The sequence below is a fragment of the Scedosporium apiospermum genome (assembly GCF_000732125.1).
Source record: "Scedosporium apiospermum strain IHEM 14462 chromosome Unknown SEQ_SAPIO_0121, whole genome shotgun sequence".
Lineage (NCBI taxonomy): Eukaryota > Fungi > Ascomycota > Sordariomycetes > Microascales > Microascaceae > Scedosporium > Scedosporium apiospermum.
This window is the reverse complement of record NW_015971822.1, coordinates 2,354,241-2,374,780: the sequence shown is the minus strand read 5'-3', so window position 1 is coordinate 2,374,780 and position 20,540 is coordinate 2,354,241. Positions and strand designations below refer to the sequence as shown.

Below are 20,540 nucleotides of genomic sequence, written 5' to 3'. Positions count from 1 at the left end.
GACGAAGGATACAAGCATGGCAGACTGTGAAGTACTACATTCAAAATGAGGACACCTTTTTCTCGACTCAACTCGCTCCCCGGCATCCCCTCGCCTGGCAACCTCTAGGAACGGCGATTCCCCTGATGATCTATTTTCCATCCCATCTCATTTCACGCGGTCTGGCCTCATCATTCGCCAGCTCTCGGCGGATCACTCCACACGCAGCCATCCCGACCCGCGGAGTGGAACCCTGTGCCTGGCCTGTCCATTGTTCAGTAATACGTCGTATTATTTCTGATTATTTTCGACCATCCTTCCACATCCTTCCAGGCATCGCTCGCAGGAATGTGGTCTCCACGGACAAAATGTGATTACTTGTTCGTATTCTTCGAATTGAGGCAGTATTTTTGTGGGTTTTATTTCCCCTGCATCCTGAGAATTACCAGCATGTGGCTTAACCAGAAGTAAACTAATCAAGCACCGAGGCAGATACGACAACATCAATCAATTAATCAATTAGAATAATCTGGAAAATACGAAATGGAGTATTTTCGGAAGCATTAAAGTCGCCAATTTATCGTAACCCGGTTCCTGTTCGTTAATATGGGGTCCCGAGGCGAGCCACGGGAGAACGGCACGCGAGAGGCTGCCCTGGAAGCCCTTCTGATCAACTAGTTTAGCTCGCAGCTCACTTCTTCCTAGCGCTCAGTGCGCTGCACTTTTTCTTCGTGTGCGCCGACTCGACTAGAGAAAAGCCAGCTGGACGCACTATGAAGTACAGAAGACACGCCACGCTCATTAAGTAAAACCACCACTGCAAGAGGTGACGCTGGTCACGAAAAAAAGACCCTGTCCTCTCGGTCAAGAAGATGGGATGTCGGCCTTCGCCCTTTTCAACCTTGCGGACCACGTAACTATCCTCGTACGTCTGATTTGTCGATCCAATACGCCAAGCAGGATCAACGGCTGGGCGAGCATCTTTTTTTGGAAGGGCTTCTCTGGGGGGTCCCCAGCTCCACTGCTACCCCAAGCCAGAACCCGCAAAGAAAGGAACCCGTGAGGGAAATACGTTGAGGAACTTCCGCGAAATTAGCGCGCTGGACCTCGCATTCAAATGGCCTGGCCGGAGGATTCCACCAAAAAGGTCAGTGGACAGACATGGCAGGACATTGGGGAAATAGGGAAATAAGCAGATGTCGGGTACGAAGTAATACGACGACCCAATCCGACTCCGACTCGACTCACACCCAATGCCAGGGGCAGAGAGCCTGTGCACACGCCTCCTGCGTCCATACTAGTCTAAAGAGGGAAGACAAAAAACAATGGAGCCGACCAACCAGTCGAGCCCATCACGAAGCTCTGCAGGCTTCGAAGCCAGCCATTCCACATGGAGACCACGCGCCCTGGGTATTTTGGGCCTTTGGCTGGACTTTTTGCGGTTGACGGACACGCCCCTCCCCTTTTTCCCTGGAGGACCTTGCTGGACCTGCTGTTTTCCGTGCCCGGGTTACATCGCACCCACGATATATATTCCCGTCCCTCTCATCCAACATCTCTCTGACTAGTCTCTCGTTCCTGATCCAACGAATGTTTTGTTCTTTGAACAGGTCCGCTCGCTTATACTAATACAGGCTGCCATCTTCGTCGATCGGTAGTCCTTTGACATTCGTTGGACCCCTTCCACACCCTAATAATTCCAGTCCTTACCTTATCTTTCCTTATTAATCCTCCCTAATAATCAACCCTAATATCGCATGGTTAACATGTCCAACCGTCTTGCTACCGTCGCCGCCTCGGCTCTCCTGGTGGCCGGCGCCGCTGCTGGTGCCGCCGCCTCCGTCGACGGCTTCGTCTACGTCGGATGTGCCGAGGTCGAGGCTAGCGCCTTCGCCAAGGTCGCTACCTTCACCGCTCCCTTCACCGCCGAGCAGTGCCTTACTGCCTCCGCCGGTGCCGCCACCGTCGCCATCGGCGCCACCTGTGCCAGCTCCGAGGTCGAGGTCAGCGTCAAGCTTGTCCATAAGTCCAAGTGCAAGGCCCTTTGCGTTGCTGGTGATGCCAAGTCTGGTATCTGCGGTGGTGAGGGCGTTGTGAGCCTCTACAAGAAGAAGAGGACCGGCGGTGATGACGAGGAGTGTGATGAGGATGAGGATGATGACGAGGACGATGATGGTCATCACGGCGGTGATGATGGTGACGATGAGGATTGCGATGAGGATGACGGAGATGACGACGATGGTGATGATGACGGTGAGGATGGTGGAGATGATGATGAGGACTGTGATGAGGACGATGGGGATGACGACGACGACGACGATGATGGTGAGGATGGCGGTGACGACGATGAGGACTGCGACGATGAGGATGATGGTGGCGACGACGACGATGACGACGGTGATGATGATGAGGATTGCGACGACGACGAGGACGATGATGAGGATGATGATGATGATGACGACGAGGATTGTGAAGAGACCACCTCGGGCGTCCCATCCGCCACTCAGCCTCCCGCCACCGAGCCTACCGGCGAGTCCTCCACCGAGTCCTCTGGTCCCACCGAAACCGGCACCGGCACCGCCCCCACTGAGCCCACCCCCACCGCCTCTGAGACCGAGGGTCCTTCGGAGACTGAGACCGCTGGCCCCACCGAGACCGAGTCTGAGTGCCCCGAGGAGACTGAGACCGAGGGCCCCACTGCCACTGAAACCGAGGGTCCCGAGGAGACTGAATGCCCTGAGGAGACCGAGACTGAGGGTCCTACCGCTACCGAGACCGAAGGTCCCGAGGAGACCGAGTGCCCTGAGGAGACTGAAACCGAGGGTCCCGTCGAGCCCACCGCTACTGAGACCGAGGGTCCCGAGGAGACTGAGTGCCCCGAGGAAACCGAGTCCTCTGGTCCCACCGAGCCCACCGGCACTGCCTCCGAGACTGATTGCCCCGAAGAGACCGAGACTCCCAAGCCCACCGGCACCGAGGGTCCCAACGGCCCCTCCACCGTGACCGAGACCACCCTCCAGACCATTACCTCTTGCGCTCCGGATGTCACCGACTGCCCCGTCCGCCCCACCAGCACCAACCCCCCTACCTGCGAGGGCGGCGAGGAGTGCCCTGAGGAGACCGAGTCCTCTGGTCCCACCGAGCCCACCGGCACTGCTTCCGAGACTGACTGCCCCGAAGAGACCGAGACCCCCAAGCCCACCGGCTCCGAGGGCCCCCACGGTCCTTCCACCGTCACTGAGACTACCCTCCGCACCGTTACCTCGTGCGCCCCTGACGTGACTGACTGCCCTCTCCGACCTACCTCCGCCAAGCCCGAGCCCACCAACCCCCCTTGTGAGGGTGGTGAGGAGTGCCCTCCTGCCTCCACTGGCGGCAACGGCCCCAACTCTCCCGCTTCCACCCCCGGCTCCGGCTGTGAGGGCGGCGAGGAGTGCCCCCCTGAACCCACCGGCGGTGTCTCTCCCCAGCCCTCGGGTGGCGTCAAGCCCCAGCCTTCTTCTCCCGACTCCGGCTGCGAAGGTGAGGAGGACTGCCCTCCCACTCAGCCCACCGGCGGTGTCGAGAGCTCCAGCCCCGAGCAGCCTTCTCCCTCTGGCCCCGTTGAGGTGAGCGCTGCCGGCCGCAACACCGTTGCCTTCGGCGCTGCTGTTCTCGGTGCCCTTGCCCTCTTCGTCCTTTAAGGGATCTCCTCCACATCCTTATCAGATGAGGAAAAAAAAGAAAATAAAAAACTAGAAAAAAACATGGAAGCCCCCGAACATATACCTTTCATTTCACGTACATTTTCTTGAATCTCCTTTTTATACCACTTTTCTCTTTTAGCATCTTTATTATCTTTGTTTAATTCCTGGGGGTTTCTTGCATGGACTATCGAATTACCTCTTTTCGCATACGTTAATGAAAATGACAATTGTTAGAAACCTTTCGGGAATGTAAACACGCTTTTATGATTCGTGATTAAGGGGATGAGGTGGATTTGGACTCTTATTTTTTACGCTTTTAGACCTTTTACGTAGTCCAAATGTTTAATTATATGCTTTTAGTCCCTAATGTTGGTGATTAAAGCTTTCCAGGTGAGGGCAGGCAGTCGTACATCGGGGTTCGGTTCGCAGATGACGCCGGCCTGATAACCCCCTTCGACGAATTGTGCTTGGGCGATCCGACCAGATATCGTAGTCGGTTATAGGACGCGACCATGCTATTAAAACCTGGGGTAGAAGAACCGTGGGGAGGGAAGAAGTGGCGGGTCCAGTCCATCGCAATGCTGGACCTGAGAGCTAGACCCGACAATCGACGATGAGAAAGCTCTTATCGAAGCACCATGAACATTGAACAGTTTCTCTCGCTCTCGTCGCGGCGCGGACAAGGTTACGTCTTGGGAGATTGAGCGAAAGTACGTTTTAATCCTGGTCTTTGTTGATAAAGTCGTGCTCTGGATCAAAGAGGAAGGTGCTGTGAAATGGCGGAAAGCACTGGCAGTGGCAAGTGGCAAGTGGCAAGTGGCAGCTGGATAAATTGGCAGGTGATATTTGGTGGAGACAGGCTTGATCCTTCCGTACTCCAATGCTCCTATTGCTCACCCCGTCTTCAAAAGTTCCGCCGACACTCCGACACTTTTGTGAGGGGTTCACCAAACCCGTTTCTGTTTTGGCAGCAGCGAGAAGGGAGGCTAGGGAACTTTTCGATGCCGGTAGGTATGAGGTATCTTGGCCTCTGGGACTGACGATGATTGGCGTCGGGGTCGCCGGGGGATTTTTATCTCGACCCGACGTCCACTGTCGATAAGATCTTGGTTTGTCGGTGTCTCTCCAGAGGGTACGAGGCGACGAGTAGATCGTGATGACGGTGCAGCACCACATTACACAGCAGGACTGGCCACCGTGCCGTGGAAGCAGTGCGTTGTGGTGCGATGCGGCACGGCATGACTCGGTGGCGGCCAGCCTTTGAAGAAACCGCAGTTGGGTCAATTGATATTTCCTGTCTAATGTCCTAGTCACTAACTCTATGGTTATTATTTCAGCTTAGCGGGTACGCGACGACCTCAAGTGGGATTTCAAAGAAAGAAAATCTAGACAAGTGCTGCTTCGTGCGACGCGAATCGAGATCAAGCTGAAGGAGCGAGTCTTGGGTCTTAGGTCAAGATGCATTCCAGGATGCAGGATGGGTTGTTTCGAATCCCGACCAATCAGTGCCCCATCATTAATCAATAAGATGGGCGAGCTTATCGAGAACTGCTGCCAGGATCCAAGATCCGAACCAGATCGGATGCATTCCAGATTGGTCCAATGTCCTATCGAGGAAATCGAGGCTCGATCCAGAGATCTTGCTGGCAACATCCAAACCCAGTCGCTCTCTCCCCGCGTCTCTCGTCATACCCTTTTTGTCTTGCCTCTACTTTCATTGACCCCCGCATCACCTTCCCGGATGAGACAGTGTTCCGTTGCCCCAAAGCCGCGCCCCGGCGGAGATCACGGACCCACGCGCAATGTCAGGCCTCCTCTGCTCCAATCCCATGGCTCGACAGCAGATCCTTTCTTCTTTGTGTTGGCTCTTCCCCATTAATGCTTCTTTTCTGGATGATCCAACAAGGAACTGAATCGCTCAAAGCCGGACAGACAGACTCTTTACTTTTTTTTTTTTTTTCTTGCAGTCGCCACCAGTACGCGCCGAGGGGACACTCTGTGTGACGGAAACATGCCAATCAATCAGCTCTCTACACCGGCTCTGGGCCTTTTTGCTTCTCTGGCGTTTCCAGCAGAGATCGCGGGATATATTTCCTTTTCTGAATACCGATACCACCAAGATCAAGGAACATCGAAGTCTGCGGAAAACACCCCCCGATTCAAGCGGCGCAAGTGTTGACAAAACTTCTTCCCCCTTCTCAGACCCCAATACGTCTACGACGTAACATTGCACTTTCATCTGCAACCTTGATATGGACTTGGATCCTGCTCCACCCAATGGATGCATCAGAAGAAGTCCAATTCTACGATTGGGACCCTTAATTGTTGGCATCTTGGCTCCTCGCCCCATCGGCGGATCAATACTAGTAGATGGTATCGCTTCAACTCCCTCTTGGCTACAAACGGCAACATCTCACACTACTACCGTACCAGCCACTCCGTCTCGATACCCAAGATACTTGCTAACCCTTCCCAAGCCGAAACGGAGGCGACTCCACAATGTCTTCTGGTCGCGTGGCCTTGATTAGCCTCGGTGTTATTCTCCCGCCATGCATCCTGCGCCAGCATGACTTGAGGGTGAGCGGCTGCAAACTCGCAAAGAGGCTGACCTGCATGCGTCTCTGGTGGTTGGGTTCCCACAATTGGCCGGTCTACTCCCTTCGGCCATTGGCCAATCGACCTCGAGATGTGTTTGTACGTGGGGATCTCTCGGTCCTGATGGCACGGCAGCTCCGCAATCGTGTCAAGGACATGCGTAGGCGAGCGAACATATCTCGGGTCCCTCCCTCTATCTACAGGGCAGACCCCTCGGTTAGGGTCGCACAAAAGTCCACAAAGCCCTCCATCATGTAGTTATGAAGTATCAGCCAGTGCGACTCTCTTATCGCCTCGATGCCATCTGTAGATTTTTTTTTACCGACGCCCAAACCGGTGTCTCCCAGTTTTGCTTGTCTACCAAGGTACTTAAGTCGTGTCCTCCCCGTCCAAGTGTTCCTGTCGCTCCCGTTCCTAGACCCTGAAAGATGAGAGAGCGTGGCCACAGGTCTCGATCACAAGTAAGTTGGCTTCTTGCGCGCCGTTACGGTACTAGGTTCTTTCACGAGCTAGACTGTTACCAGAGTCAGGGTCTCCCACGTGCTCTTGGTTCTGAGGTCTGTTGTCAATTCGCCTCTATTTAGCCTTTCCTCCTGATGCCCAGACGCCGGGAAACCTTTTCTTGCTTTGCTCGCATCCTCTCCCAGCCGTGATCATGTCCACAAAGGAGACTCGGGCCGCGACGCCCCCTCCGACAGCAGCAGCAGCCGCCTCCCGCCCCGTCTCGCCCTCCGGCTCCTCTCTCCGCCGATACTCAGACCCCGCCCTCGACCCCAAGAACCAGCACGTCCACTCACACACCCATCACGGCCCGACCGCCGAGGACGGCACCCACATCCACGCTACCTACACCCGCGGCACGACCTTCGACCCGACGCTGATCCCGCCTCAGTCCCTGATCCATAGACACGATGACGTCGAGAACATCGCCGCTCAGGGCCAGGTGCTGCCCGAGTACACCAAGCCCGAGTCCGATGACAAGGAGAAACGCGACGTCATCGACACCTCCGCCGGCGAGGACAGCCACCACCAAGACCCGTACCGCACCCCCAGCAAATTCGGCCTCTTCTACCGCCGCCACAGAATCTTCTTCCACCTAGGCATATTCCTGCTCTTCACGGGCTGGTGGATCGCCTCCCTCGCCCTCCACCACTCCGACAAGAACTGGGTCGTCCCCTTCCTCGTCTGGCTAGCCATCTCCCTCCGCCTCCTCTTCTTCCACGTCCCCATCTCCATCGTCTCGAAACCCATCCGCTTCATCTGGCAACACACGGGCGTATTCATCCACGACCGCATCCCCGCCAAACTCCGCACCCCGCTCGCCGCACTGGTCACCGTGGCGGCCATCCTCCTCGGCGCCTTCGTCTCCGAAGAATCAGAAGACAACACGCGCGAGAACCGCGCCGTCTCCCTCTTCGGCCTGGCCGTTCTTATTGCCGGCCTCTGGGTCACCTCGCGTAACCGCCGCGCTGTCCAGTGGCGCACCGTCATCGGCGGCATGCTCGCGCAGTACGTCATCGCCTTGTTCGTCCTCCGCACCTCTGTGGGCTACGACATCTTCGCCTTCATTGCCAACCGGGCCGGGGACCTCTTGGGTTTCTCGCGTAAGGGCACAGAGTTCCTAACGACCAAGGAAGTCGCCAGCTTGACGTGGTTCTTCATCTCCGTTATACCCGCCATCATGTTCTTCATCTCCCTCGTCGAGGTGCTCTACTACGTCGGCTTTCTTCAATGGTTCGTCAAGAAATTCGCCACCTTCGTCTTCTGGGCCCTCCGCGTCTCGGGAGCGGAAGCCGTCGTCGCGGCAGCTACTCCTTTCATCGGCCAGGGCGAATCGGCTATGCTCGTCCGCCCGTTTGTCCCACACATGACCCGCGCCGAACTCCACCAGATCCTCACCTGCGGCTTCGCCACCATCTCGGGATCCGTCCTAGTGGCTTACATGACCTTGGGGCTTAACCCACAGGCCCTCGTCTCCTCCTGCATCATGTCCATCCCCGCCTCCCTCGCCATCTCCAAGCTTAGGTATCCCGAGACAGAAGAGACTCTCACGGCCGGCCGCGTCGTCATCCCCGACGATGACGAGCATAGGGCCGAGAACGCCCTCCACGCCTTCGCCAATGGCGCTTGGTTCGGCCTCAAAATTGCTGGTACAATCATCGCTTCTATCCTTTGCATTCTCGCCGCTGTTGGTCTCATCGACGGCCTTTTGACTTGGTGGGGTCGATATCTTAATATCTCCGATCCCGATCTCACTCTGGAGCTCATTATGGGGTACATCTGCTATCCCATCGCTTTCCTCCTCGGCGTCCCACGCAACGGAGACCTCTACAAGGTCGCCAAAATCATCGGCACCAAAATCGTCAAGGCAAGTGAACCAACACCTTTTTTTTTTTTTTTTTTGATTCTCTTTCCACTCGCCCATTTCTAACAATTCCCAGAACGAATACGTCGCCTTCCTCGCCCTCTCCGCAGAAAACCTCTCCCCCCGCTCCCGCCTCATCGCCACCTACGCCATCTGCGGCTTCGGCAACATCGGCTCGCTCGGAATCCAGGTCGGCATCCTGTCCCAGATCGCCCCGTCTCGCGGGGGGGACGTCAGCCGCATCGCCGTGTCGGCTCTCATTTCGGGCGTGCTCTCGACTTTGACGTCGGCTGCCATGGCTGGGTTGGTTGTTACGAATCAGGCGAGTCTAATTCCACAGCCTTCGTAGGTCGGGGATGGGGTCCTAGAGGTGGCAGGGTGGAATTAGAAAAGATGAGGCAATCTTCACGTTTAGAGTAGCGTCCGATGAGTGAACTGATAATAATATTCAATGAGTTCTTTTTCTGAAACGCAATGAAACCAAAAAGCAATGCTTACAACAGTCTCCGTTACAATACAGTGAATACAAAAAAAAGAAGATCTATAAGTAGAGTTGCGTTCCCTTTTCCCCATCATCAATCATAAACACCACCATCCGCCGCCGTCTCTCAAGCCACACAGCCGCCTTCGACCCCGTACTCACAGACTCCTAAACCGCCTATTGAATTCCTCCACAGCAACCGCCACCATCCGATACAAAAACCTCCGACTATCCTCATCCCCAACAGGAATAAACGGCCCGTTGACCCCATCCCTCAGCGTCAAGCTCAGGCCCGTCCTCTCCTTCGCAATCGTCTGCACGTCCCTCAGCGGCACGTCCCACTCCGACGTCAACCGCTTGCTCCGGATCATGAGGATGCGCGCGTACGTCACCATGACCACCATGTCCTCGCGCGGCAGCTCCAGGTGCGCAATGTACGACTCGTCAAAGTACTTGCCGTTATCGACCTGCTTGAGCCAGTACTGTCCTAGGGCCTCGCGCTGGTTGTAAGGGCGGATGATGCCATCTGAGGGAATGAAACGGGCGAGGCGCACACGGTCGAGCTCCGAGCCGTCGAATACGGTCGTCGTGTTGCGGATCCCCTCGGACACGTTGGAGACCATGTCGAGCACGCCAATGGCAGGCTTGGTGGCAAGGCCAAGTACGCCCTTTCCTACGCCCTTCACGAAACCAAACGCACCTTCTTGCTCAGCACCCTCGAGCGGTTTTCGAGCAAGGCCACCCACTCCCGACGCGACGCTTGTGAGGAACGAGTTAGCTCCCGTGGTAACGCCGTAGAGGGCATGCTTGGGCCGGTTGCGCGCACGCGTAATGCGTCGCCGATCCTGGAACTGCTTGTCGAGAGTGGCCGCGGCCAGGCCCTTGGAAAGACTACCCGTAAACTTGGAGAAGGAGTCGCTGACACCATAGACGGACTTCTTGACAAACGAAGTAGCGCCCTTGGCGATGCCCAAACCGAACTCTTCGGGCTTGTCGCTGAGAATGAGACCCTGGTAAGGCTCGTAGAAAATATCAGTAAGACCGGAGCTGATGTTGTTGAACAGGCCGACGGGATTTCCGAGGAAGTCCGCCGAGCCGAGAATCTTGTGGATCTGGTAGAGAGCCTCCTGGCTGTAGTGGTTCGAGATATTTTGAATCAAGACGGGGGTGGAAACCCGCACGTTCTCCAACATGAGCGCGTTCAGCCTCAAGGGAGCATCATTGACGTTACCCATGGCCATCGTCATAACGTTGAGGAAGAACATGAGCGGGTTCTTCGACGACGTCTTACTCTCGACGTTGACTCGCTCTGTCCTCATAAAGGACAAATCGAGCTGCATCGGCTGGATGTTGAGGAGCTCAAAGTACATGTCTTGTCCGCTGTGCTGCTGCTTCGGCTCCGGAATGCCAAGCACTTCGGCGCAAAGCATGCCATCGCTTTCATTCTGCTCCCAGGCCGCGCCGGGGATGTGTGAGAAGTCAAACAAGGCAAAGACAAAGTCCTCATCCAGCTCAACCGTCATCTGCTGGATGAGCAGCGTGGCGTACTTGACGTACAGGACGCCGTAGGAATCATCCTTGACCCGCGTAATCATAGCGTGGATCGAAGGGTGTGCCTCGATCTCCTGCGCCTTCTTCGGGACGACGCTAGGATACAGAACAATGGGGAAGATGCCGCCGTAGAGTTGGTTGTCGATCTGGATCCACTTTATAGACAAGCTGACAGTCTGGTAGAGAGGCGACTCGCTGTACTTGAGAGAAACGTCGCGGAACGTGACGTACGCAAGCTCCCTCAGCTGTTGGTTGATAAGCGAAACACCAATGCCAGACAGTCTAAGCTGCGCCTTGAAGGTAGTGTCTGTATTCAAGTCCTTGATCTCGAAGCCGCTGCCACCAGCGCCAGTGCCGGCCGACTTACGCCTTTGTCGGTACATACTCTTCGACTGCTTAAAGTTCGAGAGGATCAGTGTTTGCGTGGGTCCGTCCGCTGCGACGTTAATGTCGATAATCTTCTGTTGTCCGGATTGCGTCGCAAACTTCATTGGAATTTGGTTGCCAATCTCGGCAAGCTTGACATGCCTCTCCCTGCCCGCCGCGTTGATGACAATTTCCCGGAACCTGGCCGCGGGGAAGTCCCAAGCATACGGCATTATGCTTCGGGGTGGCAATCGGTAACGAATCGGCTTCCACCCAGAACGGTCCTCGACCTCTTCCTCCTCGACGTTGGGGTTGGCCTGATAAAAGATAAACTCCGTGTCGCTCTCATTACGCATCGAGAATGGCCAGTGCTTCGTCTCCTTACTAATGTGGATGAAGATAGTTGCATGCTCCAGGAGAATCTCGGCTCTGATCAGCTGTTGTCGCTGTCCAGACCTCGCAATCTTGATGTGCGTCGTGCCAACGTCGGAGATGTTGAATGGCGCCGTCCACGGGTTATCCAGGCCCGGTAGGCACAAACATAACTGCTTGACCCTCGACCTCTGCATGAACTGAATAGGGTGGAGGCTACCAGCCTTCAATGTGAGCGAACCGGAAGAGCTCGGCTCCCGAACAAGGATATCCTCGCGCAACTTATTTTGCAGGATGAATCGCGGTGTGAGGGTAACTACATTGGTCATCTTGTACTTGCCCTGTCCAGACTCGACGGAAATACCAACATGGATTTCCCTGTTCCGATTCGCGGTCGACGATAGCACCACCTCGGACGTGCTTCCAATGGCTTCGAAAGACTGCGGTTTACTCCACTCGGAATCGCCAATCTTTAATTGCACGCGGTTCTTGGGATCTTCGTGGGCAAACGAGAACATGAATGGGTGGACCTTGGGACGTCCGTCCTCGGAAGTGTCGACGAGCGGGAACCGTCCGGCTGCGGCCTTCGCTCCTTGCATGAAGCCCCTAGCACGGATATCTAATTCCAGGCCGGTCTGGTTCAGGACGACGTACGGACTGTAGACGGTGACCTTGAACGCGCCGCCGCTGTCAGATATGCGGTGGTAGTGAAGTCTGAGGTTCAGCGTGAGACCTTGCTCATCTCGACAGACTAGCTTCTCCTCTTTCCTAAAGTCTGCAGTGCTGCCCGAGTTGATGACGGCGAACTCGCTAGGTTTGAATGGCGTATCCTGCATGTCGACGCTCAGAAGCAAGAGATGCGACAGCTCGACAACATGGACAGGACTAAGACCTCCCTTCCTGAGAAAGTTCGTCCAGTCCTTCCTTGTGTTCTTGTCGTAGATGCGATACTTGAAGTCATAAGGCAAAAGGTTCTCCAGCACGACAGGAGCAGAGAGCTTGAGCCTCATGTAGGGGTAGGATCTGTGAAAAATAAGTCAGCGACGCTGTTATAGCTCTCACTGTGTGGGAAGGAAACATACTTGAGAAGAGGATTGCCCTTGTCAAATGAGGCATAAAGCTGAAAGTAAAAAGGATCCCCATTATCCCCCTTGCAAACCATCGTCCGAATCGGCCTCTTCACTAGATCCCTCCAATTAAGCGCCTCCGACGACCACGAGTAGCCGAACCCGGAATCGGGCCGCACCAGAAGCGACTTCACGTACACCGCACCGACCGGCGCAGGACGGCTCTCCCCGGGAGAAATCTTCTCGATCTTAAGCAGATCGCCCTTCTCGGCATCATATACTCCGAGTTCGACAGGGATTTGCGTGTGATTCTCGACAAGGAGTGGCGAGCGCAATGTGACATACTTCACATTGTCGGTTCCGAGCTGGATCTCGACCATGATGCGGTGGACGGTGCTCTTCCCCTTTACTCGAAGGCTATACAGGAACTCACCCTCGCGGTTGAGACGAATGCTCTTCACGGGATCAAAGCCACTACCCTCGAGCCTGACTTCAACCATGTTAGAAGAACTATCCATAAGGAGAGTTTCACGCATCTTCTCCCAGGGCTCAAAACTCCACGGCACCTCTTGGCCGTCTGTTAAGTGGGCGCTCAGCTGGTCCTCGTCGGCTCGCTTCAATGCATCCACAGTGACGTCGAAGCCGGTATAGTTTCGGATTCGGTAGGGAGTCTCGACGCCCCTAGGTTTGCCGAGGACGTCTTGTTCTTGAGAAAGGAAGGCCATCGACTTGGATGCCAGAGCGATAGTTGAGGCGGTTACGGTCAGGTCCAGAGTCTTCCTCGATACGACATCAATCGACAGGCCTTCGGAGGGGCTTCGATATACGCCAAATTGAACATGCCAAGGCTCGATCAGGGGTTCCCAGGCAGACTTGGAGAAGTTGAAGACGTTCGCGTACATGTTAATTGCCGTCTCGGCCCTCAGCCTCGATGACCAATCCGCTCCAGTCGCAGAGAAGGAATTGATGCCAACGTCGAGGATTGGAAGTTCGTGCACGTCCCCGATCAAAATAATGCGAATGCCTTCCACGGTTGCCGTAAGATCCTCGCGCCTGATCGGCGTCTTATCAACTGACTTCCTTGAACCGCTGCCATGGGTCGCCGTCGTCGCCAGAGTTGCCGGCCTGACCGTGCCGGCGACTGTTGATGTGCCATGTCCACTAGGTGTGCGTCGCCTAGCCTCAGCCTGTCGAAGTTGTCGAGCCTTCTCCTCAGAACCCGTTGGTTTGGAGTCCTTGTCCATCGAGTCGGACAGCTCAGAAGCCTTGGTGATAATTTGCAGCGCCATCAGGATATCTCGAAGAGACAGACGCAGAATAAGCGGCTCAATGTTAATGGAGAGGCTCGCCACCGTCGGACTCGAGTTGTCCATAGACAATTGTATAGAGAAATCGTCGATAATTCGGAGCCTGCTGTCCTCGAAGCGGTCCATCCGGCAGAGGAACATGCCTACTTCCGACACCTGGAAGGTCAAGGCATGTTGCTGAGACAACAAGACCTGCTTGGTCCCGAGAACAATTGCCTCAGAGCTCGTGCTGAGAGGATTAGCGATGAGAATAACTTGGGCATCAACGACGTTGACGCGGAAAGACATCGTCATGGCTGAGGGCTGGTTCTGGGTTTGTGGGGTCCCTGTTCGAGTACTAAAATGCGAGCTCGACTCAGGGGACAAAGGCGACAAAGGTAGTCGGCGAGTGGAGAGCGCTACAGACTCTGCGTCTGATTCTTCCGGAATTTCTGACATTTCTTCCTCAATCACCATCGGTTCATCATCATTCTTCAGGGCTGTCATGGCGAAGTTTTGGAGAGCGAAGAGATAATCCAACGCGAAAATGACTCGCGGACTATCAACGGTAACAATCGCAATCATATGCCTCTCTGCGCCGCCAGACAGGGTTACGCTGGCCATCAGTTGCTGGACATCCTTGTTCGAAGATGTCATGATACGGCGATACTTGTTGTTATCGCGAGGTCGGCTGTCGTAAATCGTAAACGAACGGACCAGAAGCTCCGATTCAATCGAGCCATCGGAAAGCATGCGCAGCTTCACTTGGCTGTCATCAAGCGAGAACTGCGACAGGCTAGCCTCGTCTTGGCTGCCAACCGGTTGGTCTTCATGGGCGGTGATCAACTCGAGACCGACGGTGGGAATGTTGAAGTAGAGATCAAGCTTCGCCCATGCCTCGCGATGCAAGCTTAACTCTGGGTTCTGGTCCACGATCAACTCCTCACTGTCGGCCAAGGCTGGCGAAGTCGCACCCTTGACCGTCTGAAGCGTGCCTCCATCACCGCCATTCTGTGCCTGTTCTGCCTCCAGCTCGTTATCCCCAGCAAACGCCGCGGGCACAGACTTGGAAATCTCTAGAAGGGCTTTCAATTGATATGGGGTAATGCGCAGCTTCACATCGGAAATCTTCCCAGCTACCTCGATATCCGGCCGTTTAACCCCGGTCTTGTGCTCGGCATATGTGATATCGAATCCGAGATCAACGTGGTCAATCATCTCAAGCTCCTCAGAAATACCCCGGGAATAATGGAAGTCGGAAGTAAGGCGAGTATTGCGAATTCCAGCCGATATCTTCATGGCCATCTCCGAGTCCACGGAGTCGTCCAGTGGTGCAAACTTATTCTGGGCATAGATCTCACCGAGATAGGCAGTGACTAGATCTCGTTGGCTGCTGCTGGTAGAAACAGCGCCGGGGAACACTACGATAGGTGTTCGAATGACGACGTCAAATTTGATTCGCGAGTTACTCTGCTGGAGCTGGGACGCCTGCTCAGCAGCTGCCTGTCTAGCGGCGTTGTAGAGGGCCTGCATCTTTCCAAACTTGACTAGGAAGTTCACAATTTTGCGGAATGGCTCCTCGACGAAGTTGATTTTGACAGATCCGGCTCTCAGGAAGATCGAAGAGTCGTAGCCAGGATACGTCTCTTTCTTGCTCGCGTCAAAAGTCTCGTAGCGGAAGTCGGCAAGCTCATTCCCCTGGATGGTCATGAGTTGGCGTAAGCTCGAATCTTCCGAGACGCCGGCATCAACATCATCAATGAGAGTAAGATTTCCCAGCCTCGAGGAGACTCTCATAGTCTGGTTATGCAAGTGGATTCGCACCTCGGCATGGTTCAGGGAGAGAGTCGCAAGCCGAATGCCATCATTGTTCAAAATGAGACGGATACTCTTCAAGTCAACCTTGACGCGGATCGAACCGTTTTCATTTTGTGGCTCTTGGATGGCGACGGCATCTAGGCCTTCATCGAAATCGCCAAAGTCGGACCTCGGCGCGGGCAATCGATTCTGGTTGTTATTGTTGTTCGTGAAAGTGATGAGAATAAAGTCAAGAAGTGTGAGGAGAGTCTTGCGTGTGACAACCAGGTTAATCGTGGAGATTTTTGCGTCGACATTAGTCTCGATGCCTTCGTAGACCGACATGAATTCCGGTGATTGGCTGTTAACTTTGACGTATTTGACATGCACCAGGCTCCGGTTCTGTTCCCGGTCCTCAGAGTCTCCGGAAGACACGATGGACTTGAACTCTGCTGGAGGATTCTCGACAAAGTCATCGACAGTGACGGATCCCAGAGAAACCTCGGCGGCCATGTCATACTGGCGATTGTAGAACTCGAAGCCGAAAGACTCGGCCACCAACTCGACGAGCAGTTGATCCGGCTTCTTCCGCGCGGGATCGCTCCGGTAAAGGGAGCCCCTGAGTGTGTCGACGGTGAACTTGAGCTGGAAAATACGCTGCTTCATGCCAAGCTTCAGGCGATCCATGCCTGACAGAGCATCCACAAACTTGTCCTCATCTTGGGTAATGTCCTCGTCCGTAATAAATGAAGGTTGTGTCATCGTAAAAGGGAACGCGGTAGACAGCCGCCTAGTGCTCCGCCTTCTCGTCCGATTGGAGGGGGGGCTACCGAAACTGAAAGAAGATCTGGATGGTTGGGATCGAAGAGTTGGCGGCCGTTTCTCATCCTCATTACCGAACTTCGGGATCGCAACGTCAATAATTCTCATCAAGGTCTTGTACTTGGCATCGGAGACCGCGACGTGGAGCACGGGAAGGTGACCCGATACTTTGACTTTTGTCAAATTTGGAGCCTTAGGGATGATGGAGATCGCCACAGTAAAGCCAACGTTGATGCGTTCCACGACGTGCAACATCTTCTTGTCATCGTCGCTTTCCAACTGCATCTTCGTCTCCTCGATCGATGGTCCGATAAGGAGCTGGGTAGAGGTGAGCTGCACATGAAATTTGTCATACATGGCGGACTCGAGCCTCTTAAAATCTTCGTCCGTATATGACTGACGTTGTTTCTCTTGGATTTGCTTCATGGTTCCCTCATCCACCAGTTCGCTGGTCACGCTAATATGACCGGCATCCAGAATGAGACAGGTCGAGTTCAATGCCGTGACGCTGACGGGCACAATAATGAGAGGCGCTTGAAGATCAAGCTGAGCGTTGATAGTCTTGTGCTCTTCCAGGGCGAACTCTAGGCCGACCCTAGTCTGCTCTCGGAGGCCCTCCACAGTAGCACCAGCAGTTTCCATCAACGCGACAATGGACTCCATGTGGCGCTCCGGCGGCCGGAAAAAGTCGACAATACCGACGACCACGTTGGGGTTCCACACGATCTCAAGCGGTTTAAGCTTACCGACCAAGGCAAAATCGCCAGCGCGCTCAAGGGGGTTCTGCTCGATCTCAAAGAAAAAGAAGGGTTCTTGCTGGTTCTGCTCCAACTCCACGAGGGAGAGGCGCTTCTTGTTCCGGCTCGGTGCATCCTTGACACGAACAATCTCGGGGAATTTGGTGTTGGGTGTAGTGCCATCGTTGACGCGCAGGCCTCCAAGGCTCATATCCGCAAGGAACGAGTCGGGCCGCTGCAGAACCCTGGATTTGAAAACGTCGAAATGCAGGCTGATAAGGTCAATAGCCTTGTCATGGGTTCCCTTCTTCAGCGTAAAGCTGCCAGTGCTCAGAGACGTTTCGAGCTGGAGCTTGATCGAGTCGCGGGGCACATCGATGTCGGCAGCGAGGGCCGCCTTCTCGTCCCACTCGATAGCCTCGTAAAGCTCCTTCCTCTGCTCTTCCGTTATGGTTGTGTTTTCCGTCTCGTCCACCTGCTCGGCAGTCGGTTTTGAGCCCCATACCCAAGCAAGCCATCCCTGTTGTTCTTGCGGTTGCTGTTGAGGGGCCTTCAAAGCGGCAGCGTTCTCCCTCCTCAACTGGTTCCTCGCCAGAGATCTCCAGAAACGGAGGTCCTCGTAATTCAGCTTCCATTCCAAGCTATTCAGGTCATCCGTTTCAATCGGTGTTAATAGTTGATTTTGTTTCTTCTTTTTGAAGAGTTCTATGTAGCGTAAACGATCATCCCGTCGTTCGCGGATGTAATCCCAGGTCCATTTCCGGTTCCGCTCGTGAATCTTCCTAAGAACGGCGTTGCCGGCAAAGAGGAACCACGCCTTTGGATCTTCCTTGGGGGTGACATCTTTCGGTCGATACTTCTTGTATTCTTGATGTCGAATAAAGTAATGGAACAGGTCAACCATCATCAGGCCGTCGCGGTACTGGTCATCGTCTAGTACGAGACCAATCTCCTCAAACAGCAAGGCGGCCTTGTACTTGGGTTTGCGCAAATCCCCCGACTTGTCGAGCTCGATTTTGGCCTGTCCGCTGACAGGACGGAGAATGTATTGATGGTTCGCGGCCGGGTCGGTGCTACTCGTACTGCTGACATCGTCGTAATCGCCATCGTCCTCCTCCTTCTCGCCCGTCGATTGAATCATACCCTTTAATCTCGCCACCATCTCCTCGTGTGGGAGTTCTTCTTGTGGAGTGGTCACCTCTCGACCTGACCCTAGTAGCTCGGCGTCGGTATCCCAGTAGACGGCAAGGCCATCGAGTGTCGCGAGCTTGTGGGTGATGTCATCCTCGCCATGAAGGAATGCAGGCTGCCATTTACCATCGGTGCTGACGGCACTGAATTCTCCGAGAGTAACGCCAAGCGCGAAGGGATGGCCGGGCGCGGAGATGGAGTCCTCGTAGCGGACGTGTATGTTCTTGACTGTGACCTGCAAGTTGTCGACGATCTTCGTAATCAAGCTCTGTGTGAAGCTCTGGTTCTTCTTCTCTTCCTCTGCGCTCAAACCCTCGCGTGATCGCTCTTTCAGGAGCTCGGCCGATTCCAGCTTCTCCATCTTGATGCGTTGTCTCCTTCGCTCTTCCTCCTCCTCGTCATACTCGGCCTCTTCCTTGGGCGAGGCCAGCAAGAAGACATCTTCGACAAACACTCTGACAGGGGCTCCACGTAGGTTTGACCAGGGTATCACAAGGGTCAGCTCTCCAAGATGGCCCTCGACAACGTTGACGGGAAGCCGAAGCTGATCGAGAGCCTCTTTGCGGAGCTCTAGGTTGCGGAGCTTCACATCACCAGACCAGATGCCGACCTTGAGCTGTGTAGGGTCAAAGTTCTTGACATACATGCCCAAGAAGCGGTTGAGCAGGCCGGCAACGAGTCCCTCCAACATGGCCGCGGAGTGGTCGCCGTGACCCGGGCGAGGGGAATATGGGGTAGAATCGGTTCACTAGGGACGGGGACAATCGGGCAGGCGCGTATTGCAATTGCTTAATTATTCGTAGGTAACGGTATCGAGACGGCCCATCCGGTTCGCGAGTTAGGATGGTCCTTCGAGGATCAGGAGCTTCAGCGGAGAAGCCGTGGGGACATTTGTGAAGTGCGGGGTGCTCAGTCGCGGATTGATCTCGTGCACGAGGAGGAATGGAGCTCGCGGATAGAATAAAAAAAGACTTTCCTATCGGGTATCTATGTCGAGAATGACGGGTAGCAGCAGATTCGAAGGTGTCCAAGGTCGTAAAAGACGAGCTCGGGGCCTAAGTGGGCGAGCAGTATTAGCACACAAAGGGAGCTCGGCTCGGGCAATTGTTCCAACGAGAGCAAGGCAGGAATGGTTACCATACGAAGTATGATGCGTCAGGCAAACAAACTCGTAGCATCTACGGAAATGAAAGAGGAAAATAACGAATTCATCCAGTCGTCACTGGATGGCATATCCCATTTGCCTAGCAATCTGGGTAACAATGGGCAATCACGCTCGCTTGCGTTGGGCATGAGAGACTTGGGGAAGTCGGCATTTGATTGTCGTCAGTTGCTCTTGCCCTGCTCGAATCCTGGACCTCGAAAAGGAACCGCGGATGCGTGAGGGAGCTCAGTTGATCAGAGCATGGGGTGGCTCTATCCACATCTGATGCATGTCAATTGGCCGAGACCCGACAATTGGTTCCACATTTCCATAACAGACCCGGGGGTACCCTCCTTGAGCATCTGAGGCCAGCTGTTAGCCAGCTGGCAGCGGCCCAACCTGGAGAAGGACTACGGGGTTGACCAAAATCAACATTACGTCACGGCGATCCAGGCGGCAAATTAATTACGAAGGACGAAGTAATTGATTTCCAGATCCAGGAAGAATGGAGGCCAGATTGGCGAGTATGAGAATGTAGATTAAGAGGATGGCGTTTCACTATATTCCGTGGCGATCCTCAGATTCGACCCAAGAAAACCAAGGCGGCCCTGTTTGGCATGGAAGAATCCCAGCCTTGGACCCCTAAAGTTAGCACAAACTCAAAGACAGACTCGCTCAACGTTGAGACGTACTTCTTCTCAAGTATCCGCAAGATTTCTTTGCTCTCGTCGTCGTCATCGAGATGGTTCCTCGGCAGCCTGGCATTAATCCGCGTCATAGGCTCTCTAGGACTGCACCTCCGTTGCATCACACCGACGTAGACGTCCTAGGTAGACGGCTTCCCCAGCTCCGAGATTCCAAGCTCCCCCCCAGCAGGTTGGATGCCTAGGGAACTACTACATAACCGAGAGGAGAGTTCCATTTTACAGCTTCGTTGGAGACCAGAAGTGGGTGATTTGAGAGGTGGGAGGTAGAATCCAAGACAGTCGTCCTCAACGAAATACACCATAAACCCTCTCCTCACTGGACATGATCACTCAATCTCCTTCGAATCCATTACTGTTACATCGTTGATAGGAATATTCTCTGCAACTAGAAATC

The 20,540-nt window shown here is 54.5% G+C and overlaps 2 protein-coding genes and 1 pseudogene across 2 annotated transcripts; 2 read left to right on the top strand and 1 right to left on the bottom strand.

Moving 5' to 3' along the window:
• Positions 1 to 1,745: 1,745 nt before the first annotated feature.
• SAPIO_CDS8694 lies at positions 1,746 to 3,662 on the top strand (annotated as a pseudogene; the record flags this gene model as incomplete).
• Positions 3,663 to 6,915: 3,253 nt separating this feature from the next.
• On the top strand, positions 6,916 to 8,974 carry SAPIO_CDS8693 (uncharacterized protein; the record flags this gene model as incomplete). The annotated part of the gene is made up of 2 exons (XM_016790280.1): positions 6,916 to 8,622; positions 8,702 to 8,974. The coding sequence occupies 2 exons, from the start codon at positions 6,916 to 6,918 to the stop codon at positions 8,972 to 8,974; spliced, it is 1,980 nt and encodes a 659-aa protein (XP_016640543.1).
• A 290-nt stretch (positions 8,975 to 9,264) lies between these two features.
• On the bottom strand, positions 9,265 to 18,986 carry SAPIO_CDS8692 (uncharacterized protein; the record flags this gene model as incomplete). The annotated part of the gene is made up of 2 exons (XM_016790279.1): positions 9,265 to 12,418; positions 12,478 to 18,986. 2 exons carry the CDS (start codon positions 18,984 to 18,986, stop codon positions 9,265 to 9,267), a joined length of 9,663 nt encoding a protein of 3,220 aa, XP_016640542.1.
• Positions 18,987 to 20,540: the final 1,554 nt, after the last annotated feature.